We start from the raw sequence: 25,913 nt of genomic DNA on the forward strand, positions 1-25,913 counted from the left end.
GAATAAAGTTCAAAATCAAATAGTGTTACAGGTGTTTGAGGCTGAAATCCCCCCATACGTTTTTTAACCTTTTTTGTCACTTTCGACGGTTATCTAGCACAAAGGTCGTATATCTTGTATACTATGTACTTTTGCGCTCTAAATTCATCAACCATAAAAAAATAGACTAAATGCGCAAGGAGTTTGTCCATCTTTGCAAAACTTGGTTGTGGGTAATTTGTCCTATTTTCAAAATATTTCGACCCCGGCAGGACTCGAACCTGCAATCTTCTGATTCGAAGTCAGACGCCTTATCCATTAGGCCACGAGGCCGGTTCATGATATCCGATATCAAGTGAGTTCCTTAACTTTCGGTAGTAAAACACCCAGTCGACACTCGCATGTGATAGCAAATAAAAGGCACACGCTTTTGATATTAAATTAATTCGCGCACAGTAAATGCATGGATAAGTGGTAGCAATTATGCGCGCATGACTGTATTGGTATAGTGTGTCTTGAAAGTATTAGTGGAAAGTAAAGGAACACACAAAACGACCCCAAAAGATTAAGCGCCCAACGAGGGACTCGAACCCTCGACCCTCAGATGTCTGAGTTTAATTCAAACGTAAAGTCTGAGGCTCTACCGACTGAGTTAGCCGGGCTCTACAAAATCGGTATCGATTAGATAACAAATCATATTGTCACGTAACGTAAATTGTATCACGAATAAAGTTCAAAATCAAATAGTGTTACAGGTGTTTGAGGCTGAAATCCCCCCATACGTTTTTTAACCTTTTTTGTCACTTTCGACGGTTATCTAGCACAAAGGTCTTATATCTTGTATACTATGCACTTTTACGCTCTAAATTCATCAACCATACAAAAAATAGACTAAATGCGCAAGGAGTTTGTCCATCTTTGCAAAACTTGGTTGTGGGTAATTTGTCCTATATTCAAAATATTTCGACCCCGGCAGGACTCGAACCTGCAATCTTCTGATTCGAAGTCAGACGCCTTATCCATTAGGACACGAGGCCGGTTCATGATATCCGATATCAAGTGAGTTCCTTAACATTCGGTAGTAAAACACCCAGTCGACACTCGCATGTGATAGCAAATAAAAGGCACACGCTTTTGATATTAAATTAATTCGCGCACAGTAAATGCATGGATAAGTGGTAGCAAATATGCGCGCATGACTGTATTGGTATAGTGTGTCTTGAAAGTATTAGTGGAAAGTAAAGGAACACACAAAACGACTCCAAAAGATTAAGCGCCCAACGAGGGACTCGAACCCTCGACCCTCAGATGTCTGAGTTTAATTCAAACGTAAAAGTCTGATGCTCTACCGACTGAGCTAGCCGGGCTCTATAAAATCGGTATCGATTAGATAACAAATTATATTGTCACGTAACGTAAATTGTATCACGAATAAAGTTCAAAATCAAATAGTGTTACAGGTGTTTGAGGCTGAAATCCCCCCATACGTTTTTTAACCTTTTTTGTCACTTTCGACGGTTATCTAGCACAAAGGTCTTATATCTTGTATACTATGCACTTTTACGCTCTAAATTCATCAACCATACAAAAAATAGACTAAATGCGCAAGGAGTTTGTCCATCTTTGCAAAACTTGGTTGTGGGTAATTTGTCCTATATTCAAAATATTTCGACCCCGGCAGGACTCGAACCTGCAATCTTCTGATTCGAAGTCAGACGCCTTATCCATTAGGCCACGAGGCCGGTTCATGATATCCGATATTAAGTGAGTTCATTAACTTTCGGTAGTAAAACACCCAGTCGACACTCGCATGTGATAGCAAATAAAAGGCACACGCTTTTGATATTAAATTAATTCGCGCACAGTAAATGCATGGATAAGTGGTAGCAAATATGCGCGCATGACTGTATTGGTATAGTGTGTCTTGAAAGTATTAGTGGAAAGTAAAGGAACACACAAAACGACCCCAAAAGATTGAGCGCCCAACGAGGGACTCGAACCCTCGACCCTCAGATGTCTGAGTTTAATTCAAACGTAAAAGTCTGATGCTCTACCGACTGAGCTAGCCGGGCTCTATAAAATCGGTATCGATTAGATAACAAATTTCTAGTATATTGTCACGTGACGTAAATTGTATCACGAATAAAGTTCAAAATCAAATAGTGTTACAGGTGTTTGAGGCTGAAATCCCCCCATACGTTTTTTAACCTTTTTTGTCACTTTCGACGGTTATCTAGCACAAAGGTCGTATATCTTGTATACTATGTACTTTTGCGCTCTAAATTCATCAACCATAAAAAAATAGACTAAATGCGCAAGGAGTTTGTCCATCTTTGCAAAACTTGGTTGTGGGTAATTTGTCCTATTTTCAAAATATTTCGACCCCGGCAGGACTCGAACCCGCAATCTTCTGATTCGAAGTCAGACGCCTTATCCATAAGGCCACGAGGCCGGTTCATGATATCCGATATCAAGTGAGTTCCTTAACTTTCGGTAGTAAAACACCCAGTCGACACTCGCATGTGATAGCAAATAAAAGGCACACGCTTTTGATATTAAATTAATTCGCGCACAGTAAATGCATGGATAAGTGGTAGCAAATATGCGCGCATGACTGTATTGGTATAGTGTGTCTTGAAAGTATTAGTGGAACGTAAAGGAACACACAAAACGACCCCAAAAGATTGAGCGCCCAACGAGGGACTCGAACCCTCGACCCTCAGATATCTGAGTTTAATTCAAACGTAAAAGTCTGATGCTCTACCGACTGAGCTAGCCGGGCTCTATAAAATCGGTATCGATTAGATAACAAATTATATTGTCACGTAACGTAAATTGTATCACGAATAAAGTTCAAAATCAAAAAGTGTTACAGGTGTTTGAGGCTGAAATCCCCCCATACGTTTTTTAACCTTTTTTTGTCACTTTCGACGGTTATCTAGCACAAAGGTCTTATATCTTGTATACTATGCACTTTTACGCTCTAAATTCATCAACCATACAAAAAATAGACTAAATGCGCAAGGAGTTTGTCCATCTTTGCAAAACTTGGTTGTGGGTAATTTGTCCTATATTCAAAATATTTCAACCCCGGCAGGACTCGAACCTGCAATCTTCTGATTCGAAGTCAGACGCCTTATCCATTAGGCCACGAGGCCGGTTCATGATATACGATATCAAGTGAGTTCCTTAACTTTCGGTAGTAAAACACCCAGTCGACACTCGCATGTGATAGCAAATAAAAGGCACACGCTTTTGATATTAAATTAATTCGCGCACAGTAAATGCATGGATAAGTGGTAGCAAATATGCGCGCATGACTGTATTGGTATAGTATGTCTTGAAAGTATTAGTGGAAAGTAAAGGAACACACAAAACGACCCCAAAAGATTGAGCGCCCAACGAGGGACTCGAACCCTCGACCCTCAGATATCTGAGTTTAATTCAAACGTAAAAGTCTGATGCTCTACCGACTGAGCTAGCCGGGCTCTATAAAATCGGTATCGATTAGATAACAAATTACTAGTATATTGTCACGTAACGTAAATTGTATCACCAATAAAGTTCAAAATCAAATAGTGTTACAGGTGTTTGAGGCTGAAATCCCCCCATACGTTTTTTAACCTTTTTTTGTCACTTTCGACGGTTATCTAGCACAAAGGTCGTAAATCTTGTATACTATGCACTTTTACGCTCTAAATTCATCAACCATACAAAAAATAGACTAAATGCGCAAGGAGTTTGTCCATCTTTGCAAAACTTGGTTGTGGGTAATTTGTCCTATATTCAAAATATTTCGACCCCGGCAGGACTCGAACCTGCAATCTTCTGATTCGAAGTCAGACGCCTTATCCATTAGGCCACGAGGCCGGTTCATGATATCCGATATCAAGTGAGTTCCTTAACTTTCGGTAGTAAAACACCCAGTCGACACTCGCATGTGATAGCAAATAAAAGGCACACGCTTTTGATATTAAATTAATTCGCGCACAGTAAATGCATGGATAAGTGGTAGCAAATATGCGCGCATGACTGTATTGGTATAGTGTGTCTTGAAAGTATTAGTGGAAAGTAAAGGAACACACAAAACGACCCCAAAAGATTGAGCGCCCAACGAGGGACTCGAACCCTCGACCCTCAGATGTCTGAGTTTAATTCAAACGTAAAAGTCTGATGCTCTACCGACTGAGCTAGCCGGGCTCTATAAAATCGGTATCGATTAGATAACAAATTATATTGTCACGTAACGTAAATTGTATCACGAATAAAGTTCAAAATCAAAAAGTGTTACAGGTGTTTGAGGCTGAAATCCCCCCATACGTTTTTTAACCTTTTTTTGTCACTTTCGACGGTTATCTAGCACAAAGGTCTTATATCTTGTATACTATGCACTTTTACGCTCTAAATTCATCAACCATACAAAAAATAGACTAAATGCGCAAGGAGTTTGTCCATCTTTGCAAAACTTGGTTGTGGGTAATTTGTCCTATATTCAAAATATTTCAACCCCGGCAGGACTCGAACCTGCAATCTTCTGATTCGAAGTCAGACGCCTTATCCATTAGGCCACGAGGCCGGTTCATGATATACGATATCAAGTGAGTTCCTTAACTTTCGGTAGTAAAACACCCAGTCGACACTCGCATGTGATAGCAAATAAAAGGCACACGCTTTTGATATTAAATTAATTCGCGCACAGTAAATGCATGGATAAGTGGTAGCAAATATGCGCGCATGACTGTATTGGTATAGTATGTCTTGAAAGTATTAGTGGAAAGTAAAGGAACACACAAAACGACCCCAAAAGATTGAGCGCCCAACGAGGGACTCGAACCCTCGACCCTCAGATATCTGAGTTTAATTCAAACGTAAAAGTCTGATGCTCTACCGACTGAGCTAGCCGGGCTCTATAAAATCGGTATCGATTAGATAACAAATTACTAGTATATTGTCACGTAACGTAAATTGTATCACCAATAAAGTTCAAAATCAAATAGTGTTACAGGTGTTTGAGGCTGAAATCCCCCCATACGTTTTTTAACCTTTTTTTGTCACTTTCGACGGTTATCTAGCACAAAGGTCGTAAATCTTGTATACTATGCACTTTTACGCTCTAAATTCATCAACCATACAAAAAATAGACTAAATGCGCAAGGAGTTTGTCCATCTTTGCAAAACTTGGTTGTGGGTAATTTGTCCTATATTCAAAATATTTCGACCCCGGCAGGACTCGAACCTGCAATCTTCTGATTCGAAGTCAGACGCCTTATCCATTAGGCCACGAGGCCGGTTCATGATATCCGATATCAAGTGAGTTCCTTAACTTTCGGTAGTAAAACACCCAGTCGACACTCGCATGTGATAGCAAATAAAAGGCACACGCTTTTGATATTAAATTAATTCGCGCACAGTAAATGCATGGATAAGTGGTAGCAAATATGCGCGCATGACTGTATTGGTATAGTGTGTCTTGAAAGTATTAGTGGAAAGTAAAGGAACACACAAAACGACCCCAAAAGATTGAGCGCCCAACGAGGGACTCGAACCCTCGACCCTCAGATGTCTGAGTTTAATTCAAACGTAAAAGTCTGATGCTCTACCGACTGAGCTAGCCGGGCTCTATAAAATCGGTATCGATTAGATAACAAATTATATTGTCACGTAACGTAAATTGTATCACGAATAAAGTTCAAAATCAAATAGTGTTACAGGTGTTTGAGGCTGAAATCCCCCCATACGTTTTTTAACCTTTTTTTGTCACTTTCGACGGTTATCTAGCACAAAGGTCGTATATCTTGTATACTATGTACTTTTGCGCTCTAAATTCATCAACCATAAAAAAATACACTAAATGCGCAAGGAGTTTGTCCATCTTTGCAATACTTGGTTGTGGGTAATTTGTCCTATATTCAAAATATTTCGACCCCGGCAGGACTCGAACCTGCAATCTTCTGATTCGAAGTCAGACGCCTTATCCATTAGGCCACGAGGCCGGTTCATGATATCCGATATCAAGTGAGTTCCTTAACTTTCGGTAGTAAAACACCCAGTCGACACTCGCATGTGATAGCAAATAAAAGGCACACGCTTTTGATATTAAATTAATTCGCGCACAGTAAATGCATGGATAAGTGGTAGCAAATATGCGCGCATGACTGTTTTGGTATAGTGTGTCTTGAAAGTATTAGTGGAAAGTAAACGAACACACAAAACGACCCCAAAAGATTAAGCGCCCAACGAGGGACTCGAACCCTCGACCCTCAGATGTCTGAGTTTAATTCAAACGTAAAAGTCTGATGCTCTACCGACTGAGCTAGCCGGGCTCTATTAAGTCGGTATCGATTAGATAACAAATTATATTGTCACGTAACGTAAATTGTATCACGAATAAAGTTCAAAATCAAATAGTGTTACAGGTGTTTGAGGCTGAAATCCCCCCATACGTTTTATAACCTTTTTTTGTCACTTTCGACGGTTATCTAGCACAAAGGTCGTATATCTTGTATACTATGTACTTTTGCGCTCTAAATTCATCAACCATAAAAAAATACACTAAATGCGCAAGGAGTTTGTCCATCTTTGCAATACTTGGTTGTGGGTAATTTGTCCTATATTCAAAATATTTCGACCCCGGCAGGACTCGAACCTGCAATCTTCTGATTCGAAGTCAGACGCCTTATCCATTAGGCCACGAGGCCGGTTCATGATATCCGATAGCAAGTGAGTTCCTTAACTTTCGGTAGTAAAACACCCAGTCGACACTCGCATGTGATAGCAAATAAAAGGCACACGCTTTTGATATTAAATTAATTCGCGCACAGTAAATGCATGGATAAGTGGTAGCAAATATGCGCGCATGACTGTATTGGTATAGTGTGTCTTGAAAGTATTAGTGGAAAGTAAACGAACACACAAAACGACCCCAAAAGATTAAGCGCCCAACGAGGGACTCGAACCCTCGACCCTCAGATGTCTGAGTTTAATTCAAACGTAAAAGTCTGATGCTCTACCGACTGAGCTAGCCGGGCTCTATTATGTCGGTATCGATTAGATAACAAATTATATTGTCACGTAACGTAAATTGTATCACGAATAAAGTTCAAAATCAAATAGTGTTACAGGTGTTTGAGGCTGAAATCCCCCCATACGTTTTTTAACCTTTTTTTGTCACTTTCGACGGTTATCTAGCACAAAGGTCGTATATCTTGTATACTATGTACTTTTGCGCTCTAAATTCATCAACCATAAAAAAATACACTAAATGCGCAAGGAGTTTGTCCATCTTTGCAATACTTGGTTGTGGGTAATTTGTCCTATATTCAAAATATTTCGACCCCGGTAGGACTCGAACCTGCAATCTTCTGATTCGAAGTCAGACGCCTTATCCATTAGGCCACGAGGCCGGTTCATGATATCCGATATCAAGTGAGTTCCTTAACTTTCGGTAGTAAAACACCCAGTCGACACTCGCATGTGATAGCAAATAAAAGGCACACGCTTTTGATATTAAATTAATTCGCGCACAGTAAATGCATGGATAAGTGGTAGCAAATATGCGCGCATGACTGTATTGGTATAGTGTGTCTTGAAAGTATTAGTGGAAAGTAAAGGAGCACACAAAACGACCCCAAAATATTCAGCGCCCAACGAGGGACTCGAACCCTCGACCCTCAGATGTCTGAGTTTAATTCAAACGTAAAAGTCTGATGCTCTACCGACTGAGCTAGCCGGGCTCTATAAAATCGGTATCGATAAGATAACAAATTATATTGTCACGTAACGTAAATTGTATCACGAATAAAGTTCAAAATCAAATAGTGTTACAGGTGTTTGAGGCTGAAATCCCCCCATACGTTTTTTAACCTTTTTTGTCACTTTCGACGGTTATCTAGCACAAAGGTAGTATATCTTGTATACTATGCACTTTTACGCTCTAAATTCATCAACCATACAAAAAATAGACTAAATGCGCAAGGAGTTTGTCCATCTTTGCAAAACTTGGTTGTGGGTAATTTGTCCTATATTCAAAATATTTCAACCCCGGCAGAACTCGAACCTGCAATCTTCTGATTCGAAGTCAGACGCCTTATCCATTAGGCCACGAGGCCGGTTCATGATATCCGATATCAAGTGAGTTCCTTAACTTTCGGTAGTAAAACACCCAGTCGACACTCGCATGTGATAGCAAATAAAAGGCACACGCTTTTGATATTAAATTAATTCGCGCACAGTAAATGCATGGATAAGTGGTAGCAAATATGCGCGCATGACTGTATTGGTTTAGTGTGACTTGAAAGTATTAGTGGAAAGTAAAGGAACACACAAATCGACCCCAACAGATTGAGCGCCCAACGAGGGTCTCGAACCCTCGACCCTCAGATGTCTGAGTTTAATTCAAACGTAAAAGTCTGATGCTCTACCGACTGAGCTAGCCGGGCTCTATAAAATCGGTATCGATTAGATAATAAATTATATTGTCACGTAACGTAAATTGTATCACGAATAAAGTTCAAAATCAAATAGTGTTACAGGTGTTTGAGGCTGAAATCCCCCATTCGTTTTTTAACCTTTTTTGTCACTTTCGACGGTTATCTAGCACAAAGGTCGTATATCTTACTATGTACTATGTACTTTTGCGCTCTAAATTCATCAACCATAAAAAAATAGACTAAATGCGCAAGGAGTTTGTCCATCTTTGCAAAACTTGGTTGTGGGTCATTTGTCCTATATTCAAAATATTTCGACCCCGTCAGGACTCGAACCTGCAATCTTCTGATTCGAAGTCAGACGCCTTATCCATTAGGCCACGAGGCCGGTTCATGATATCCGATATCAAGTGAGTTCCTTAACTTTCGGTAGTAAAACACCCAGTCGACACTCGCATGTGATAGCAAATAAAAGGCACACGCTTTTGATATTAAATCAATTCGCGCACAGTAATTGCATGGATAAGTGGTAGCAAATATGCGCGCATGACTGTATTGGTATAGTGTGTCTTGAAAGTATTAGTGGAAAGTAAAGGAACACACAAAACGACCCCAAAAGATTGAGCGCCCAACGAGGGACTCGAACCCTCGACCCTCAGATGCCTGAGTTTAATTCAAACGTAAAAGTCTGATGCTCTACCGACTGAGCTAGCTGGTCTCTATTAAATCGGTATCGATTAGATAACAAATTATATTGTCACGTAACGTAACTTGTATCACGAATAAAGTTCAAAATCAAATAGTGTTACAGGTGTTTGAGGCTGAAATCCCCCCATACGTTTTTAAACCTTTTTTGTCACTTTCGACGGTTATCTAGCACAAAGGTCGTAAATCTTGTATACTATGTACTTTTGCGCTCTAAATTCATCAACCATAAAAAATAGACTAAATGCGCAAGGAGTTTGTCCATCTTTGCAAAACTTGGTTGTGGGTCATTTGTCCTATATTCAAAATATTTCGACCCCGGCAGGACTCGAACCTGCAATCTTCTGATTCGAAGTCAGACGCCTTATCCATTAGGCCACGAGGCCGGTTCATGATATCCGATATCAAGTGAGTTCTTTAACTTTCGGTAGTAAAACACCCAGTCGACACTCGCATGTGATAGCAAAAAAAGGCACACGCTTTTGATATTGAATTAATTCGCGCACAGTAAATGCATGGATAAGTGGTAGCAAATATGCGCGCATGACTGTATTGGTATAGTGTGTCTTGAAAGTATTAGTGGAAAGTAAAGGAACACACAAAACGACCCCAAAAGATTGAGCGCCCAACGAGGGACTCGAACCCTCGACCCTCAGATGTCTGAGTTTAATTCAAACGTAAAAGTCTGATGCTCTACCGACTGAGCTAGCCGGGCTCTATTAAATCGATATCGATTAGATAACAAATTATATTGTCACGTAACGTAAATTGTATCACCAATAAAGTTCAAAATCAAATAGTGTTACAGGTGTTTGAGGCTGAAATCCCCCCATACGTTTTTTAACCTTTTTTTGTCACTTTCGACGGTTATCTAGCACAAAGGTCTTATATCTTGTATACTATGCACTTTTACGCTCTAAATTCATCAACCATACAAAAAATAGACTAAATGCGCAAGGAGTTTGTCCATCTTTGCAAAACTTGGTAGTGGGTAATTTGTCATATATTCAAAATATTTCGACCCCGGCAGGACTCGAACCTGCAATCTTCTGATTCGAAGTCAGACGCCTTATCCATTAGGCCACGAGGCCGGTTCATGATATCCGATATCAAGTGAGTTCCTTAACTTTCGGTAGTAAAACACCCAGTCGACACTCGCATGTGATAGCAAATAAAAGGCACATGCTTTTGATGTTAAATTAATTCGCGCACAGTAAATGCGTGGATAAGTGCTGTCAAATACGCGCGCATGACAGTATTGGTATAGTGTGTCTTGAAAGTATTAGTGGAAAGTAAACGAACACACAAAACGACCCCAAAATATTCAGCGCCTAACGAGGGACTCGAACCCTCGACCCTCAGATGTCTGAGTTTATTTCAAACGTAAAAGTCTGATGCTCTACCGACTGAGCTAGCCGGGCTCCATAAAATCGGTATCGATTAGATAACAAATTATTTTGTCACGTAAATTGTATCACGAATAAAGTTCAAAATCAAACAGTGTTACAGGTGTTTGATGCTGAAATCACCCCATACGTTATTCAACCTTTTTTTGTCACTTTCGACGGTTATCTAGCACAAAAGTCGTATATCTTGTGTACTATGCACTTTTGCGCTCTAAATTCATCAACCATAAAAAAATAGACTAAATGCGCAAGGAGTTTGTCCATCTTTGCAAAACTTGGTTGTGGGTAATTTGTCATATATTCAAAATATTTCGACCCCGGCAGGACTCGAACCTGCAATCTTCTGATTCGAAGTCAGACGCCTTATCCATTAGACAATGAGGCGGGTTCATCCGATATCAAGTGAGTTCCTTAACTTTCGGTAGTAAAACACCCAGTCGACACTCGCACGTGATAGCAAATAAAAGGCACATGCTTTTGATGTTAAATTAATTCGCGCACAGTAAATGCATGGATAAGTGCTAGCAAATATGCGCGCATGACAGTATTGGTATAGTGTGTCTTGAAAGTATTAGTGGAAAGTAAACGAACACACAAAACGACCCCTAAATATTCAGCGCCCAAAAGGGACTCGAACCCTCGACCCTAAGATGTCTGAGTTTATTTCAAACGTAAAAGTCTGATGCTCTACCGACTGAGCTAGCCGGGCTCCATAAAATCGGGATCGATTAGATAACAAATTATATTGTCACGTCACGTAAATTGTATCACGAATAAAGTTCTAAATCAAATAGTGTTTGAGGCTGAAATCCCCCCATACGTTTGTTAACCTTTTTTTGTCACTTTCGACGGTTATCTAGCACAAAGGTCGTATATCTTGTATACTATGTACTTTTGCGCTCTAAATTCATCAACCATACAAAAAATAGACTAAATGCGCAAGGAGTTTGTCCATCTTTGCAAAACTTGGTAGTGGGTAATTTGTCATATATTCAAAATATTTCGACCCCGGCAGGACTCGAACCTGCAATCTTCTGATTCGAAGTCAGACGCCTTATCCATTAGACAACGAGGCCGGTTCATGATATCCGATATCAAGTGAGTTCCTTAACTTTCGGTAGTAAAACACACAGTCGACACTCGCATGTGATAGCAAATAAAAGGCACATGCTTTTGATGTTAAATTAATTCCCTTCGCGCACAGTAAATGCGTGGATAAGTGCTAGCAAATACGCGCGCATGACAGTATTGGTATAGTGTGTCTTGAAAGTATTAGTGGAAAGTAAAGGAACACACAAAACGACCCCAAAATATTCAGCGCCCAACGAGGGACTCGAACCCTCGACCCTCAGATGTCTGAGTTTATTTCAAACGTAAAAGTCTGATGCTCTACCGACTGAGCTAGCCGGGCTCTATAAAATCGGGATCGATTAGATAACAAATTATATTGTCACGTCACGTAAATTGTATCACGAATAAAGTTCAAAATCAAATAGTGTTGGATGCTGAAATCCCCCTATACGTTATTCAACCTTTTTTGTCACTTTCGACGGTTATCTAGCATAAAGGTAGTATATCTTGTGCACTATGCACTTTTACGCTCTAAATTCATAAACCATACAAAAAATAGACTAAATGCGCAAGGAGTTTGTCTATCTTTGCAAAACTTGGTAGTGGGAAATTTGTCCTATATTCAAAATATTTCGACCCCGGCAGAACTCGAACCTGCAATCTTCTGATTCGAAGTCAGACGCCTTATCCATTAGGCCACGAGGCCGGTTCATGATATCCGATATCAAGTGAGTTCCTTAACTTCGGTAGTAAAACACCCAGTCGACACTCGCATGTGATAGCAAATAAAAGGCACATGCTTTTGATGTTAAATTAATTCGCGCACAGTAAATGCGTGGATAAGTGCTGGCAAATACGCGCGCATGACAGTATTGGTATAGTGTGTCTTGAAAGTATTAGTGGAAAGTAAACGAACACACAAAACAACCCCAAAATATTCAGCGCCCAACGAGGGACTCGAACCCTCGACCCTCAGATGTCTGAGTTTATTTCAAACGTAAAAGTCTGATGCTCTACCGACTGAGCTAGCCGGGCTCCATAAAATCGGTATCGATTAGATAACAAATTATTTTGTCACGTAAATTGTATCACGAATAAAGTTCAAAATCAAACAGTGTTACATGTGTTTGAGGCTGAAATCCCCCCATACGTTATTCAACCTTTTTTGTCACTTTCGACGGTTATCTAGCACAAAGGTCGTATATCTTGTGTACTATGCACTTTTGCGCTCTAAATTCATCAACCATAAAAAAATAGACTAAATGCGCAAGGAGTTTGTCCATCTTTGCAAAACGTGGTAGTGGGTAATTTGTCATATATTCAAAATATTTCGACCCCGGCAGGACTCGAACCTGCAATCTTCTGATTCGAAGTCAGACGCCTTATCCATTAGACAACGAGGCGGGTTTATCCGATATCAAGTGAGTTCCTTAACTTTCGGTAGTAAAACACCCAGCCGACACTCGCATGTGATAGCAAATGAAAGGCACTGTATGCTTTTGATATTAAATAAATTCGCGCACAGTAAATGCATGGATAAGTGCTAGCAAATATGCGCGCATGACAGTTTTGGTATAGTGTGTCTTGAAAGTATTAGTGGAAAGTAAACGAACACACAAAACGACCTCAAAATATTCAGCGCTCAGATGTCTGAGTTTATTTCAAACGTCAAAGTCTGATGCTCTAGCGACTGAGCTAGCCGGGCTCTATAAAATCGGGATCGATTAGATAACAAATTATATTGTCACCGCTATCATGTTATGTACAGATGGACGAAATCCCCTGAGCATTTATCTTTTATATTGTTTGAATATAATGTATTACCGTGATATATCACCCGTGCGTTAGCGTGCCTGAAATGGTAATGCGCGTGCAGGCGATTGTAAGTCATATGGGTACGCGCAGGTCGAAGTAAATATATGCTTATGATTAAACACAGTAAAATATAGTGTGTTAATATAAACTCAGTAGACGCTTTAAAGGGAAGGAACTGTAATACTAGAAGTAAGTTTGTACGGATCAAACAAATATAGCTATTGAACTATCGATTGACTTAAGCAAACTGAACAGCATTATACTGACTCAAACTTATCTGATATCTACATGGAAGTTAAATTAATCACATGTATATATATGTTAAATTTAAAAAAAAAACGGGGATTTTAAAACGGAATTAAGGTATATATAACTTGCTTTTAAGACGAAAGATTATTCAAGATACATGTACAATTTTACCCGTATCTCACGGTAAAACTGTGCTATATATCGGCCTGATAAATGTTCTGTTTAAAAGAATGCATGCAATTAATGTTCTAATTTTCCAAATGAAAACATAAGACATGCCATTTGACAATTTGAAACAGGTTTTTAAAGAAAACAGATATTAATACATGAGATAATATGAAGAAAAACAACAACATTTGCATTGATATTAAATCGTGTTATATGAAGAACAATAAAAAATATATGTTGTGTCATAGTTATATATGAATGTTTTTGCCTTTTTAATACGGCGAGGAGAATAGTTATTCTTTAACTTTTCTCCATGCAGATATAAAGTAACATGCCACCAAAACCAAGCCTAAGGCCGGACAGCGGGAAAACTAATGGGTAAGAGTGACTTTAGCATATTAAAGCAGCATTCCGCCTGGTTCGTTAGCAGTAAACAATTCACAAAATACACAAAATAATCTGGAGGTTGTATACAGTTTTGTTTATATTTAGTTTCAATGCATTTCCTTTTAGCTCGATTGTGACGAAAGCTAAAAGCTTATAGAATCATTTTCGAGTCCGTTTACTTATGTCCATTTCGAGAGGTTATGAAAAATTTACACCCGGTGTCGATCGAACCCACAACCAACACATGAAACACAAAACCACTCCCACCCTGATGGGGATCGAACCAAAAACCTCTTGGGTGAAGGCGGGCACCTATACCACTTGACTACTCTCACACTGATGGGGATTGAACCCATTACATCTTGGGTGAGAGGCGGACACATTTACCACAAGATCACTTTCTCCCTAAGGGGAATCGAACCCACTACATCTTGGGTGAGAGGCTGACACATATACAATAAGACCATTCTCATATCTATTGTTTATATTAAAATCATAACTTTGATATAAGCTCATACATATACATAATACATTTTGTACGCACATTTTTAATGAGTAAACGAACTATGACTAAATTAGAGAGATTTGTTTTAAATATCGACTCGGCTACTTTCTGTTACCAAACTGTTGAGTTAACCACTCATTTAAGATATGTATGTGATGTTTTTTTTCTTCTATTTTTAATGCTGTCAAATACTTCTGAATGAAATAGTTACAAACTATTACTTTGCTTAAAAGATTAACCTATTTATTCATTTCTTAATGCCGGTTAGTATGCTCTTTATGGGCTTAACAGGATTAGTTTACAAATGTTTCGTATAAGTATCTTACATTAATAACTGTCACCGGTTACATTGATGTATGTTAAAGTGGTGTTAAAATTGGCTATTACCCATGATAATTGATCATGATTTCGAAAAGTCAACAGTCTGCCTTTTAATTTAAGACTGCAAGTCTTGATGTAATTATTATTACCCGAAACAGACAATCATCAATATCTATTTATTACAGTCACTGTAAATATCTTAAGCTTATCATAGTTTTTGATAACATGCACAGCGTTTGTTGGTACAGACGACCAGTATCGTGTTATCTATAACCAAATCAGGAGCGTAGCTAGCCCTCTATTCATGTGGATTCATAATTGTGCTGGGGTGTCCGGGGGCATGCCCCCCTCGAAAAGAAATGAAAAAATGGTGCAATCTTGTGCATTCTGTGCGTTCTGATGTGCTTTATTTAGCAGTGGAAAATGGACAGTTTTAAGGTCATGCAGTCAAGAACGCACACTGCAACTTGGGCTGATTGATTTTTAACTTTTGTATTTGTCAGAATCATGTATATTCAGCCGCGTACTCGCTACGCGCCCGCAAATGAGACAAACTATCATGTGAAAAGTACCAGTCAGTATAACCGATTGGTGGACGCAATGCCTATAATCAAGTTTGTATTTGAAAATAACAGTTCAATCCGTTGTAGCTCGAAGCCCCGGGCATTGAAAGGGCCGACCCAGGAAGAGTATGAAGGACTCCGGAAGCAGCTGGTTGCCAGGGACGCCAACATAGAATACCTGCGGAACAACCTGGATCCGTGAGCATTCTATTTTGTTTACGATTTAAGTGATGATTCTTTAATTTAAAGGGTTTTTTTAATATAAAATTAATATCACAGTGATGTTGGTAAGCTTTTATTCGGCACTAATGATATATGGCAAGTTTAACTGGCAACGCGTCGTGCAGTGTGAACGTTTACAAAACCAAGCCCGAAATTGCAGAAAATTTCATCAGCTTTAACTTTCTGGACGCTTTTGTCTATATACTCGATTACTTGATACTATACACTTGATTAAAAAAAATACGGCTGACCACTGATCTACTTAAATAAATGTATTGGAAACTTGAGAAATACTCCCTTCTTACTGCAAAATATAATGGTGACCACTTAAGTAAGAACGTCAAAAAAGGTGTCTTAAAATAATTCTGATTTCAGACAGGCGTTCGCAAGCTGTCCAGGTGTTCAAGACTACACTGTGCAAGTAATAGTTGACGAGAGCATTCGAAAGTACGCACAACTTATGCACGCAGTTATCTTTTTAATAGTTTGGTGCATTTTTGGCTCGGTAGATCCATAACATGGGGTCATTAGCTTTCACAAGAGACTTATCATTGTCTAATATATACGTATTTCTGTGAAAGGCATACTATCTAATGATATTTCGGTTACATTATTGTTGTTAATTTGCGTTCACTTCGGGTGCGAAAATACCCGGGTTCAATCCCCGATCGCGTGATACCAACAGGCGTTAGCACATTTGGTACCAGTATCTTCTTTGCCGGGCATTCGGCTTTAATGGGGTGGCATTGATTTTGGGACAAGTATGAGGTTGTACGCACATTAACTAGATTATACGCCCCAGTGGTCTTGTATTCCAGAGAACACGTCTTTTACTGACCTTTCCAAGGCGGTAACCCCAACAGTTACTGATAATTCTAATGTGGTACATGTGTGGCCTGTCTGTGTAGTATGTACGTTTTGTGTTCCGCGTTCAATGTCTTTTGGGCTCTAACCATGGGCCTCTTAACATCGATTTTGATGAATTATTTCACTAGTGGGCTTCGCTATGTAGTTTAAGATTAAACTTATTAATCACTCTCGTTGGAACGATGTTAAGCAAGAGAGTGGTCTTGTGTGTGTGGGGGGGGGGGGGGGCGAGGTTCCCGAAAGAAACCAAGTTGACCGCCTTGGTGACCACAAACCAAATGCGCCCGGGCCTGGAATCAAACCCGGGACGAGTTAATGAGTAGCGAGTGCGCGAACCTTTGCGCTAACCAGACAACCATAATTGTTCAATTGTTTTCTTTGTATTATTAAATGACATTAATTATTGTTTGTGTTTCAGAGCAGAGGAGGTTATATTCAAACTCAAAAAAGGACTCCCTGTAGACAATAGGTACACAATTACTCCTTTCTATTACGTAAAACAAGTGTCGTTGTTTATAGTTCTGTAGCCCGCATGTCTCGAGCATGACTACACAAACGTTTTCTTTCTTTCTTTTTTATTTAACTCCGCAGTACTAAATTCTTAATGTTTTTTTTTTATTTACAGCAGTGAAGAACTAAAGAAAATGAAAAAAGAGATAGAAAGTTTGCAGAGTAAGATGCAATCAAGGTAACGTTAAATCATCTTACTGATTGGTTTACTTAATTGAGGCTCAATTGTAATACTCATAATATAACACACATATTTCGGTTAGGATTTAAATTGTGTCTACATATGTTTTGCTCTAAATCGACTTCCGTATTTTTTTCTGATCTACATGATATCATTTAACCAAACAACATTATTCCTGTTAAAAGATCTGGCTTAATTCATACACAAGATGCTTGTATTATTTACAGTGAATATCTGCAAGGTTCTCTCCGCAGTAAATGTAAGGAGCAGGCGCACGAGATAGAAGAGCTGAGACAGCGACTGGCAGGCACAGAGGAAGAGCTACGGTAATAGGGACCTTGGGTTTTAATGACAGATTACACACATTGAACACGTCCAAAGAGCATATTAATTGGTTACATCACATTGGCAACCTCACAATAACAAAACAAAATAAATCTTGTATAACATATCTAAATAACAAATTGCTTGCAAACAGCTGTTACTTAGCTCCCTTGAACTTATCCTGCATAAACGTACACTAATGGCCAAAAGTCTTGTCCGGTCTACAAAAACTACAATATCCAAAAGTCTTGTCCGGTCTACAAAAACTACAATATCTGTTTTGTTTTATATCGTACACTCATATATTTGGTATTGATGGAAAGAGGACATTAATATGCATTCAATGAAAAAAAGAATTTTGGAATTTAAGCCAGAACTGCCGGAACAGTAATGTGTTCAAAATTGGCATACCGGACACGACTTTTGGCCATAAGTATATACAAAAGGGAGATAAGCACATTTTTAATCATCAATTTGAGTTGTCTTTGGTGTGATGAAGCTTACATAAAATTAACGTCTTCATCCATCTAATATCTAAAATTTAATCATTTCATTAATAATTGTCCAATCGCAAATTCGTCTGATGGACATAATTGTCTTATAGTTCTGTTGATAGGGTGCTGTGAATTTTAGGTACAGGAGAGTTATTTTTTTGTAGGATGGAACGTTCAACAAAACATGAAGAAATGAAAGCTTTGAAGACTGACGTGCATCTCCTGAGGTACCATGACTATTGAAACATATATGTACATTAGTCTATGTCCGTTGCTGTACGGTTTAGTTATTTGTATTGGACAAGGGCGAGGATAAACAAACACAATCTGTTCAAATCAACATCGGATTCACTCATGGGACTGACTATATAACATCAGCATCATAAATTAGAGAATGATTATTTTTTTTATTTTACCCGTTTTCTTTTACGTTACAGATAGATATATAAAGCTATTAAATTCATTTCAGGGAGGAAAAGTCTGTTCTGGAAGAAAGAAACAAACAGCTTGAAGAGGATATAAAGTAAGAAGATATAGATCATGCAACATTTCAATTGACCGTATGGAAATTGTATTTATGGGTTGTGTATTACGGTTAAATAGAATTTCTTAATATTAAAGGGTAGACGATAACTGTTCATGTAGCTTCTTTATTGCAGGCGGTGGAAATCTGAACTTAATGGACGTGGTGTTGCATTGAAAGCGGAGAATACAAAATTAGAGTAAGGCACATTTTTATTTGCTAACCATTGACCGTTGATTGACACCTCTTGCACGGTGTATGAATCTAATGTAGCAGTACGATTGTTCCTTATCTTTCATCGTTTTACTCATGAGCCTGCCTTATTTTCAGATCAAACTATAGCCAAGCTTTGTCAGAATTAAACGCTGTTGATGAAGAACTAAACGAAATGAGGTCAGTTTTCATTTTTAGTTCGTTGATAATAAAACATAGTCGGATTGTCCAATTTAACTTCAACTAAAGGCCTAGTTTAAGAAATATTAGGTTAGCTATGCATCCCTGTTTATAGACCTGGTGTCACAATAGGTTGCCGAATTTCAAGTGTATTGTGTATGTGCTAACAACCGTTTAGGACTGTACTCAGAGAAAAAGGATGCACAGGTTATTTTTTTACATATAGATATTCATTTGTTCGTATATATGATCGATGATAACAGATATTAGAGTGCAATATACTTTAAGACCAACAAACAACCTTGTGTAAATACCTCGGATTTGGTTTGGGGTCACTAAAAGGAGACGTACACTTAGCCTTTAACACGTTGGCGATCAACTTCAAACATAATTATATTTCAGAAAACAGGCAGAGGAAAATAAAGATCTTGCAAATCGAAACAGATTTGAAACAAAAGAAAGGTACAGTTACAAGTTCGGCAATGCATTGCCTACACAGTGACATTTGAGTTATGTCTTGAATCTTAAATCCGATGCACTATTTTAGTAAGATTGCATAGAATATAATTAAAGACGCACAGAAACACAAGAACGACAAAACTGGTTGTATTTAAAGGTTATTCTAGTTTATTTATAATCATCAAGTTGGTAGTTTTGAAGTGTTGTATTTGATACTGCTTTAGCTAATATTGTTTTGACAGATACGAGTTAGAGATCAAAGTCGAACGAGTTACACTCGAAAATGGTGAATTAAAATGCAGAATAGAGGACTGTAGAAGGTACACCATTATTATATAGGATTTTAGTTTTAAGAGCTCTGGCAGGCCGCTGCACCCTATTCTTTTGGTAGCACCCTACTGCCCTCATGATGACTAGCATGGGCGCCCTTCTGCCTTCGTGTAATTAAATGCTTAAGACGGTGAAATGTTCTTTTTATTTTGATAAAAACTGATAATGTGATAAATGTAAATGTAATAACAAACAAACTTATATTTGAGAGTTGAAACCTTATATTATTTCAGTAAAACACAATCCCTATCATTTTCTGTCAAATTCATAATATTCAAGCTCTTAACAATTTTATACAATGTGCACTTTTTTCACTTAGCACCCTGTCCATCTTCTGCAGCACCCTGTCCATCTTCTGCAGCACCATGTCCATCTTCTGCAGCACCCTGTCCATCTTCTGCAGCACCATGTCCATCTTCTGCAGCACCCTGTCTATCTTCTGCAGCAACCTGTCCATCTTCTGCAGCACCATGTCCATCTTCTACAGCACCCTGTCCATCTTCTGCAGCACCCTGTCCATCTTCTGCAATACCCTGTCCATCTTCTGCAGCACCCTGTCCATCTTCTGCAGCACCCTGTCCATCTTCTGCAGCACCCTGTCCATCTTCTGCAGCTCCCTGTCCATCTTCTGAAGCACCCTGTCCATCTTCTGCAGCACCATGTCCATCTTCTGCAGCACCCTCTCCATCTTCGGTAGCACCCTGTCCATCTTCTGCAGCACCATGTCCATCTTCTGCAGCACTATGTCCTTTTTTAAAAATGGTTAAAACACTAATTATAATTTCATAAAAGGAAACGGCATAAAAAATATTTAAGAAATATCAAATGTTTATGTCCATTATATACATATTATTTGTAATATTACGCTTACAATTTCAGAGAACAAAACAAATTGGAGTGCAAAGTAGCCGAATTGAAAATGTGAGTGGATTTGCCAACATATGATAATCATATTCACTGGTGTAAATTAAGTTTTCGAACTTTAAAACATTCTTTTTATTGAAGTACAGAATAACTTTTTACGATTTCAACTATAGAAATGTCAAATAACCTTCGAAATTGTTATGAACACAATTGGGTGACAATTTTTTCTGCCGATGCAAAACTTGAGAGAGGGGGTGGGAGGGTGGGGGTCACTCGAAGAAGGCTTAAACGTACTCTAAATCTGGCGAGAGGTTCCGTCCCCTTAAGTACACATTTATTTTACAGTAACAACTTTATTTCAGTAATTGTCATGAAGCATTTACAAAGCTAGAAGACAAAGACAGAGAACTGAAGAAGAAGGAATGTGATTACAAGCAGCTTATAGAACGGAAAGAGGAGTAAGTACCTGTCTAAAATGTGTGGAATAGAATCACATTCAATGGACAATGAACAAGACTTCGGTGTCAGATAACGGTTAATCATAACTGTATCCATACAGAACTCATTAGAAACTCACACAGATACTCGTTTTATAGAATTTACTCTCTCCATTAATTCCTCTTGGTTTACTGGGAATCAATTTAAAAAATATAACAACCTTATTAAGGTACGTTTCGATGCGTGTGGTTTTGTAACTCTATGTGTGTTCATAACACACAAGCTTTAGCCGCAGACCAGACACTATGAGATCTTACCAACTACGGTGCACACAGAAGGAAAACTCTGCGAGCGTTCTACAACCATTGAAAAGAGATCAACTAGTGATTGTACTAGTTGTTTATTTCATTCTAGGACAATTAATAAACTACGCCGGGAAAGTAGAACGGTTGATCCAGCTGGTGATGCGGTACAGTTACAGCTAAAGGAGGCACAAAAAGAGATTGCAGAACTGAGAACAAGGCCAGTATAATGACTATTTATACGATATATATAAGGGATGAATCATTTACGAAGACAGATGCAAATACCTGAGTTGCGAGTAGTGACTGGAATTAACTCCTTACACTTATATCCTCTTTTAGCATATATGCATACCAGAATGTGTCTGAAATAGGTTTGTTAGGAGTTGCCAGGGCTTTAGCTTTCTGTAAGTCATGCAAGCCACGGCCTACACGTTCTTTCAGAAAAATCGAAAACATGCGAGACAAGTGGTATGCATGTACTTGAAAATAGATTTTTTTTCCAATAGAAAATATACGAAAAAGGTACCACCAACAATCTAGCTAAAATAAATATAGTAGACAAAGCCACATAGAAATCAGCCTTAACTTTAATTTAGCCGAACTACACTTCTTCTATTCAGTTTAATCTTATTGATATGTTTTTGTTTCAGATTTTCTGGGGTTGTTTCTGCAGCTGTTAAAGATGTTGAAATTGAAGACTTAAAGAGTAAACTGGAAAATATGAAAAGGTAATTAAGGTCTTGTTACTAAATTAAATTAAATGATGAATACACCAACATTCTCGTCAATAAAATATTTCATAAAGAATATTTACCTTTAATTTTTCTTTTATATTAACAGGGAAAAGGACAGATTAGAAGACAAGGTAGCAGATTTAAGACAGTAAGTTTCGTTTTTAAACACGGGAATCACAACTACTAGTATCTGAAATAGTAAATATGTCAAAGTTTGCTGATACCAGTGATGTGTGTATCCTTTAACGACTGAACATACAAATATATAGTTAAAGAGTGTCAGTTGAGCGAACTCGATTCTCACCAAGGCATTCTGGGTTCGAGTCTTGGCCCGGGCGTAAAAGTGTTTGGTGTTTGATCACCAAGTCTTAAAATACAAGTGGAGTTTAACGCAGGGTATTCGGTTCCCCCACACAACAAAATCACAGTATTGCGCAGTATCGTGCCAACAAGACTAACTTAGTAGTATAAATGAATGTAACTTTCTTTTGTCACTGTGAAATAAATAAAGCTTGACCTGAACAAGAGTATCTCCATTCTCTGTAATAGTGAAAACTAGTATTTCGTTTTGGGTTTGATTGCAGTACCTGCCATGAAGCGTTTACAAAGCTGGAGGCGAAAGACAAAGAAACGAAGAAGAAGGAGGAGGAATACAAGAAGCTCATTGAACGGAAGGAAGAGTAAGTGAATACTCGTGCCATATAAGATGCGGTGTATATTTGTGCTGCAATGGGTTGAATTTGACTGTTGATATACTTTGAATTGTTAAAAACATAAATATTCCATTGCCCTAGTCTTTTTCTACATGTTAGCATTACGACGTAAAAATCGCGCCCGAGCGATCGTACTGCATGACCGAATTAAACATGAGGATCAAATCTTAAATGAATATTTCTGGTGAAAACTTCCAGGTGCAGATCCAAGATTTGTCGTTAGATGATTTTTAACTTAAAGGGCATAACCTTTCGACTTGTGCCCCTCCCTCGCAATCGAATTTGTATTTGGTTTAAAGTGTTGGCATGGTGTTGGGGGGTCCTGTCCCAAGAAAAATTATCAAGTTGTAGTCCAAAAGGGTGAATTTTGGGCGTATTTTATTACTTATTTCTCCTATATTGAAACAAAAAGTAATTTAGACAACTTTAGAGGTCGCCATGTTCGCCCCCTCACACCCCTCCTGGGTCCGCTAGTAGTTACTAACGTGTGGCAAGGAAACACGTTTTTTTTTATCTTACATCTACTTAAATGCCGAAGTCAATAAGATAATTATGGAAAACGTTATCATTATGAGGAATGCAACAGTGCTATGGAGGTAATTGTCTCATCCCTCTCTCTCTCTCTCTCTCTCTCTCTCTCAACATTTCAGGACAATCAACAAGCTGCGGAGGGAAAATAGGATGGCAAATGTGTCCTAGATGGAGGAAATGGATTCTATGGATTGTACTTAAACTGTGCTGTTTAATAAAACGATCTTACAAGACAGTCACTGATGTATCGATATCTGGGTGTGAAAATAAACTCATTTGGCAAATCGAAGTAACAAAATGCCACATATTTGTGGGTGTCTCGTGTAAGGTGCATGACTGTCGGTCATAGGCAAAGGTCACAAACGAAGGTCACTCTTCTATATTGCTAGGACTTTGGTTTGTCTGAGCTGTAATGTTACTAGGGAATGCATCTGTGGAAAAATAAAATTACTGTGGTAATTTGTCACATTTACTTGTTGTTGTTAATTTGGCTTGTTTTGACATCACTGTCATATAGAGCCATCAAGTTTCATCCAGAAACATTACAGGTCAAATAACCATGTTTTTAATCCTAGTCATATTTGCAAGGTAACATCATTAGATGTGTGTATTATTGATGTGTGTACTTTGAATTAAAACTATTAATTCAGATTTCAAAGAAACTAGGTATCATAGACTGACTATTTACCATACCCTTCCATACCGAATGGAAATATTTACTGTACCCATCCATTCCGAATGGTAAAATTTACCATACCCATCCATACCGAATGGTAATATTTACCGTATCCATCCATACCGAATAGTAATATTTACCGTACCCATCCATACCGAATGGTAATATTTACCATACCCATCCATACCGAATGGTAATATTTACCGTACCCATCCATACCGAATGGAAATATTTACCGCACCCATCCATACCGAATGGTAATATTTACCGTACCCATCCATACCGAATGGTAATATTTTTCATACCCATCCATACCGAATGGTAATATTTTCCATACCCATCCATACCGAATGGAAATATTTACCATACCCAGGGGCGGATCCAGGAATTAAGATTAGAAGGGACGTAACTTAGTGGCTTACGTTTTCACTTGCGCCCCTCCGTCAGAACCGAAATTTATTTGGTTTAAGTGTGGGTACTCCCCAAGGAATTTTCAACAATTTATGGTTATTACTTTTTTCACCTATATTGAAATAAAAGAAAACTTAGGCGATTTAAGGAATGGGAGCGCCAGGTGCGAACCCAGCCCCCCTCCCATCCGCTTGTGATACCCATAATGAGAGGACATATTTACCATACCCATCCAAAGTGAACGGATATATTTTGACATTATCATCTAAGCACTCCACACTGAATGGATAAGAAAATTATTTCACCATACTCGTCTATACATGAATACATTTTAAAATACCCATTCATATGGACAGCCTCACACTATTGTTGTTACAAAAACGATTTATTGACATTAATTTGTTTTATCATTGATGTTCTCTACTGTTTGGTGCTTTTTGAGTCAGACGCAGTTGACATAAGTATAAGTCTGGTTCATGATATTGAATATTATTAAATTGGATCTTTAATAACCCAGAAGTTGGTAGTGCTGGCCAATAACTGCACTTGTGGGCGTGCACTTAATAATACATCCTGGACGTTACAAATAACTGCCATAAAATGTCGTATGGGCTATTCACACAAAATATTTTGGAGACTGATAAATTACAAGGGATAAATGCCGCCCTTCCTAATTTTGGCATGAGTTGAAAGAAAAATTCCCATGTGATATTCAAAAATATGTAATTTTAATACATTGATAATCATAAATAATATGAAAGACAGTCTAAATGCATGAACATTTTGTCCATCAATGGATTACTTGGCAGGCGGTCATTTGTCATATATTCAAAATATTCCGACCCCAGCAAAACTCGAGCCTGCAGTCTTCTGATTCGAAGTTAGACGCTTTATCCTATAGGCCACGAGGCCCGTTCATGGTAACAAATATCAAGTTTCGTGAGTTTCTTAACTTTCGGTAGTAAAATACTCACCCAACACTCGCATGTGGTGTCAAATATAAGGCACATCCTTTTGATATAATTAATTTTCCCACAGTCAATGACTGGGTAAGAGGTAGCTTATATGCGTGCACATAATGCTATAAAGTGTCTTCAAAGAATTTGTGGAAATTAAAGGAATTCACAAAAAAAAATGAAAAAAATAAGCACCAATGAGTACCCCAAAGTCTCGATTGTATTAAAAATGTGGTTACACGCAAAACTTAAACCAGAATTTCTAAGTCGAATTATAAAGGGCCATTATTTGAATTCTATTAAAAAATATTTATCTAACTTCAAGTAGGTTAGATGGTTAAGTATTAAACATTGTGTACAGTCTCAATGCAATACATCAAGTATTTG

General features: G+C 38.3%; 1 protein-coding gene and 33 non-coding genes across 34 annotated transcripts; 1 reads left to right on the forward strand and 33 right to left on the reverse strand.

The window, feature by feature from the left end:
- Positions 1–239: 239 nt before the first annotated feature.
- Positions 240–312, reverse strand: Trnar-ucg (transfer RNA arginine (anticodon UCG)). The gene has a single exon. It is a non-coding gene; the product is annotated as a tRNA-Arg (tRNA).
- A 631-nt stretch (positions 313–943) lies between these two features.
- Positions 944–1,016, reverse strand: Trnar-ucg (transfer RNA arginine (anticodon UCG)). Its single transcript has one exon. It is a non-coding gene; the product is annotated as a tRNA-Arg (tRNA).
- A 237-nt stretch (positions 1,017–1,253) lies between these two features.
- On the reverse strand, positions 1,254–1,346 carry Trnak-uuu (transfer RNA lysine (anticodon UUU)). The gene is made up of 2 exons: positions 1,310–1,346; positions 1,254–1,289 (listed from the first exon to the last, which is right to left on the reverse strand). It is a non-coding gene; the product is annotated as a tRNA-Lys (tRNA).
- Positions 1,347–1,648: 302 nt separating this feature from the next.
- Trnar-ucg (transfer RNA arginine (anticodon UCG)) lies at positions 1,649–1,721 on the reverse strand. The gene has a single exon. It is a non-coding gene; the product is annotated as a tRNA-Arg (tRNA).
- A 237-nt stretch (positions 1,722–1,958) lies between these two features.
- Trnak-uuu (transfer RNA lysine (anticodon UUU)) lies at positions 1,959–2,051 on the reverse strand. The gene is made up of 2 exons: positions 2,015–2,051; positions 1,959–1,994 (listed from the first exon to the last, which is right to left on the reverse strand). It is a non-coding gene; the product is annotated as a tRNA-Lys (tRNA).
- A 307-nt stretch (positions 2,052–2,358) lies between these two features.
- Trnar-ucg (transfer RNA arginine (anticodon UCG)) lies at positions 2,359–2,431 on the reverse strand. Its single transcript has one exon. It is a non-coding gene; the product is annotated as a tRNA-Arg (tRNA).
- A 237-nt stretch (positions 2,432–2,668) lies between these two features.
- Trnak-uuu (transfer RNA lysine (anticodon UUU)) lies at positions 2,669–2,761 on the reverse strand. Its single transcript has 2 exons — positions 2,725–2,761; positions 2,669–2,704 (listed from the first exon to the last, which is right to left on the reverse strand). It is a non-coding gene; the product is annotated as a tRNA-Lys (tRNA).
- A 303-nt stretch (positions 2,762–3,064) lies between these two features.
- Positions 3,065–3,137, reverse strand: Trnar-ucg (transfer RNA arginine (anticodon UCG)). Its single transcript has one exon. It is a non-coding gene; the product is annotated as a tRNA-Arg (tRNA).
- Positions 3,138–3,374: 237 nt separating this feature from the next.
- Trnak-uuu (transfer RNA lysine (anticodon UUU)) lies at positions 3,375–3,467 on the reverse strand. Its single transcript has 2 exons — positions 3,431–3,467; positions 3,375–3,410 (listed from the first exon to the last, which is right to left on the reverse strand). It is a non-coding gene; the product is annotated as a tRNA-Lys (tRNA).
- Positions 3,468–3,776: 309 nt separating this feature from the next.
- Trnar-ucg (transfer RNA arginine (anticodon UCG)) lies at positions 3,777–3,849 on the reverse strand. Its single transcript has one exon. It is a non-coding gene; the product is annotated as a tRNA-Arg (tRNA).
- A 237-nt stretch (positions 3,850–4,086) lies between these two features.
- On the reverse strand, positions 4,087–4,179 carry Trnak-uuu (transfer RNA lysine (anticodon UUU)). The gene is made up of 2 exons: positions 4,143–4,179; positions 4,087–4,122 (listed from the first exon to the last, which is right to left on the reverse strand). It is a non-coding gene; the product is annotated as a tRNA-Lys (tRNA).
- A 303-nt stretch (positions 4,180–4,482) lies between these two features.
- On the reverse strand, positions 4,483–4,555 carry Trnar-ucg (transfer RNA arginine (anticodon UCG)). The gene has a single exon. It is a non-coding gene; the product is annotated as a tRNA-Arg (tRNA).
- Positions 4,556–4,792: 237 nt separating this feature from the next.
- On the reverse strand, positions 4,793–4,885 carry Trnak-uuu (transfer RNA lysine (anticodon UUU)). Its single transcript has 2 exons — positions 4,849–4,885; positions 4,793–4,828 (listed from the first exon to the last, which is right to left on the reverse strand). It is a non-coding gene; the product is annotated as a tRNA-Lys (tRNA).
- Positions 4,886–5,194: 309 nt separating this feature from the next.
- On the reverse strand, positions 5,195–5,267 carry Trnar-ucg (transfer RNA arginine (anticodon UCG)). The gene has a single exon. It is a non-coding gene; the product is annotated as a tRNA-Arg (tRNA).
- Positions 5,268–5,504: 237 nt separating this feature from the next.
- On the reverse strand, positions 5,505–5,597 carry Trnak-uuu (transfer RNA lysine (anticodon UUU)). Its single transcript has 2 exons — positions 5,561–5,597; positions 5,505–5,540 (listed from the first exon to the last, which is right to left on the reverse strand). It is a non-coding gene; the product is annotated as a tRNA-Lys (tRNA).
- A 302-nt stretch (positions 5,598–5,899) lies between these two features.
- On the reverse strand, positions 5,900–5,972 carry Trnar-ucg (transfer RNA arginine (anticodon UCG)). The gene has a single exon. It is a non-coding gene; the product is annotated as a tRNA-Arg (tRNA).
- Positions 5,973–6,209: 237 nt separating this feature from the next.
- Trnak-uuu (transfer RNA lysine (anticodon UUU)) lies at positions 6,210–6,302 on the reverse strand. Its single transcript has 2 exons — positions 6,266–6,302; positions 6,210–6,245 (listed from the first exon to the last, which is right to left on the reverse strand). It is a non-coding gene; the product is annotated as a tRNA-Lys (tRNA).
- A 302-nt stretch (positions 6,303–6,604) lies between these two features.
- Positions 6,605–6,677, reverse strand: Trnar-ucg (transfer RNA arginine (anticodon UCG)). Its single transcript has one exon. It is a non-coding gene; the product is annotated as a tRNA-Arg (tRNA).
- A 237-nt stretch (positions 6,678–6,914) lies between these two features.
- Positions 6,915–7,007, reverse strand: Trnak-uuu (transfer RNA lysine (anticodon UUU)). Its single transcript has 2 exons — positions 6,971–7,007; positions 6,915–6,950 (listed from the first exon to the last, which is right to left on the reverse strand). It is a non-coding gene; the product is annotated as a tRNA-Lys (tRNA).
- Positions 7,008–7,309: 302 nt separating this feature from the next.
- On the reverse strand, positions 7,310–7,382 carry Trnar-ucg (transfer RNA arginine (anticodon UCG)). The gene has a single exon. It is a non-coding gene; the product is annotated as a tRNA-Arg (tRNA).
- Positions 7,383–7,619: 237 nt separating this feature from the next.
- On the reverse strand, positions 7,620–7,712 carry Trnak-uuu (transfer RNA lysine (anticodon UUU)). Its single transcript has 2 exons — positions 7,676–7,712; positions 7,620–7,655 (listed from the first exon to the last, which is right to left on the reverse strand). It is a non-coding gene; the product is annotated as a tRNA-Lys (tRNA).
- Positions 7,713–8,014: 302 nt separating this feature from the next.
- Positions 8,015–8,087, reverse strand: Trnar-ucg (transfer RNA arginine (anticodon UCG)). The gene has a single exon. It is a non-coding gene; the product is annotated as a tRNA-Arg (tRNA).
- Positions 8,088–8,324: 237 nt separating this feature from the next.
- Trnak-uuu (transfer RNA lysine (anticodon UUU)) lies at positions 8,325–8,417 on the reverse strand. The gene is made up of 2 exons: positions 8,381–8,417; positions 8,325–8,360 (listed from the first exon to the last, which is right to left on the reverse strand). It is a non-coding gene; the product is annotated as a tRNA-Lys (tRNA).
- A 303-nt stretch (positions 8,418–8,720) lies between these two features.
- Trnar-ucg (transfer RNA arginine (anticodon UCG)) lies at positions 8,721–8,793 on the reverse strand. Its single transcript has one exon. It is a non-coding gene; the product is annotated as a tRNA-Arg (tRNA).
- Positions 8,794–9,030: 237 nt separating this feature from the next.
- Positions 9,031–9,123, reverse strand: Trnak-uuu (transfer RNA lysine (anticodon UUU)). The gene is made up of 2 exons: positions 9,087–9,123; positions 9,031–9,066 (listed from the first exon to the last, which is right to left on the reverse strand). It is a non-coding gene; the product is annotated as a tRNA-Lys (tRNA).
- Positions 9,124–9,423: 300 nt separating this feature from the next.
- On the reverse strand, positions 9,424–9,496 carry Trnar-ucg (transfer RNA arginine (anticodon UCG)). The gene has a single exon. It is a non-coding gene; the product is annotated as a tRNA-Arg (tRNA).
- A 236-nt stretch (positions 9,497–9,732) lies between these two features.
- Trnak-uuu (transfer RNA lysine (anticodon UUU)) lies at positions 9,733–9,825 on the reverse strand. The gene is made up of 2 exons: positions 9,789–9,825; positions 9,733–9,768 (listed from the first exon to the last, which is right to left on the reverse strand). It is a non-coding gene; the product is annotated as a tRNA-Lys (tRNA).
- Positions 9,826–10,128: 303 nt separating this feature from the next.
- Positions 10,129–10,201, reverse strand: Trnar-ucg (transfer RNA arginine (anticodon UCG)). Its single transcript has one exon. It is a non-coding gene; the product is annotated as a tRNA-Arg (tRNA).
- Positions 10,202–10,438: 237 nt separating this feature from the next.
- Positions 10,439–10,531, reverse strand: Trnak-uuu (transfer RNA lysine (anticodon UUU)). The gene is made up of 2 exons: positions 10,495–10,531; positions 10,439–10,474 (listed from the first exon to the last, which is right to left on the reverse strand). It is a non-coding gene; the product is annotated as a tRNA-Lys (tRNA).
- A 988-nt stretch (positions 10,532–11,519) lies between these two features.
- Positions 11,520–11,592, reverse strand: Trnar-ucg (transfer RNA arginine (anticodon UCG)). The gene has a single exon. It is a non-coding gene; the product is annotated as a tRNA-Arg (tRNA).
- A 242-nt stretch (positions 11,593–11,834) lies between these two features.
- Positions 11,835–11,927, reverse strand: Trnak-uuu (transfer RNA lysine (anticodon UUU)). Its single transcript has 2 exons — positions 11,891–11,927; positions 11,835–11,870 (listed from the first exon to the last, which is right to left on the reverse strand). It is a non-coding gene; the product is annotated as a tRNA-Lys (tRNA).
- Positions 11,928–12,220: 293 nt separating this feature from the next.
- Positions 12,221–12,293, reverse strand: Trnar-ucg (transfer RNA arginine (anticodon UCG)). Its single transcript has one exon. It is a non-coding gene; the product is annotated as a tRNA-Arg (tRNA).
- Positions 12,294–12,529: 236 nt separating this feature from the next.
- On the reverse strand, positions 12,530–12,622 carry Trnak-uuu (transfer RNA lysine (anticodon UUU)). Its single transcript has 2 exons — positions 12,586–12,622; positions 12,530–12,565 (listed from the first exon to the last, which is right to left on the reverse strand). It is a non-coding gene; the product is annotated as a tRNA-Lys (tRNA).
- A 1,007-nt stretch (positions 12,623–13,629) lies between these two features.
- On the forward strand, positions 13,630–24,085 carry LOC128239163 (centrosomal protein of 131 kDa-like). The gene is made up of 20 exons (XM_052955664.1): positions 13,630–13,765; positions 14,139–14,197; positions 15,683–15,793; positions 16,193–16,264; positions 17,103–17,153; positions 17,310–17,372; positions 17,603–17,701; positions 18,358–18,420; positions 18,663–18,716; positions 18,853–18,915; positions 19,047–19,109; positions 19,512–19,571; positions 19,811–19,888; positions 20,778–20,819; positions 21,125–21,220; positions 21,615–21,722; positions 22,156–22,233; positions 22,346–22,387; positions 22,824–22,919; positions 23,603–24,085. The coding sequence occupies exons 2-20, from the start codon at positions 14,151–14,153 to the stop codon at positions 23,649–23,651; spliced, it is 1,335 nt and encodes a 444-aa protein (XP_052811624.1). The 5' UTR covers positions 13,630–13,765; positions 14,139–14,150; the 3' UTR covers positions 23,652–24,085.
- The last annotated feature ends 1,828 nt before the right edge of the window (positions 24,086–25,913 follow it).

This window comes from Mya arenaria, chromosome 6 (assembly GCF_026914265.1).
Source record: "Mya arenaria isolate MELC-2E11 chromosome 6, ASM2691426v1".
Taxonomy (NCBI): Eukaryota; Metazoa; Mollusca; class Bivalvia; order Myida; family Myidae; genus Mya; species Mya arenaria.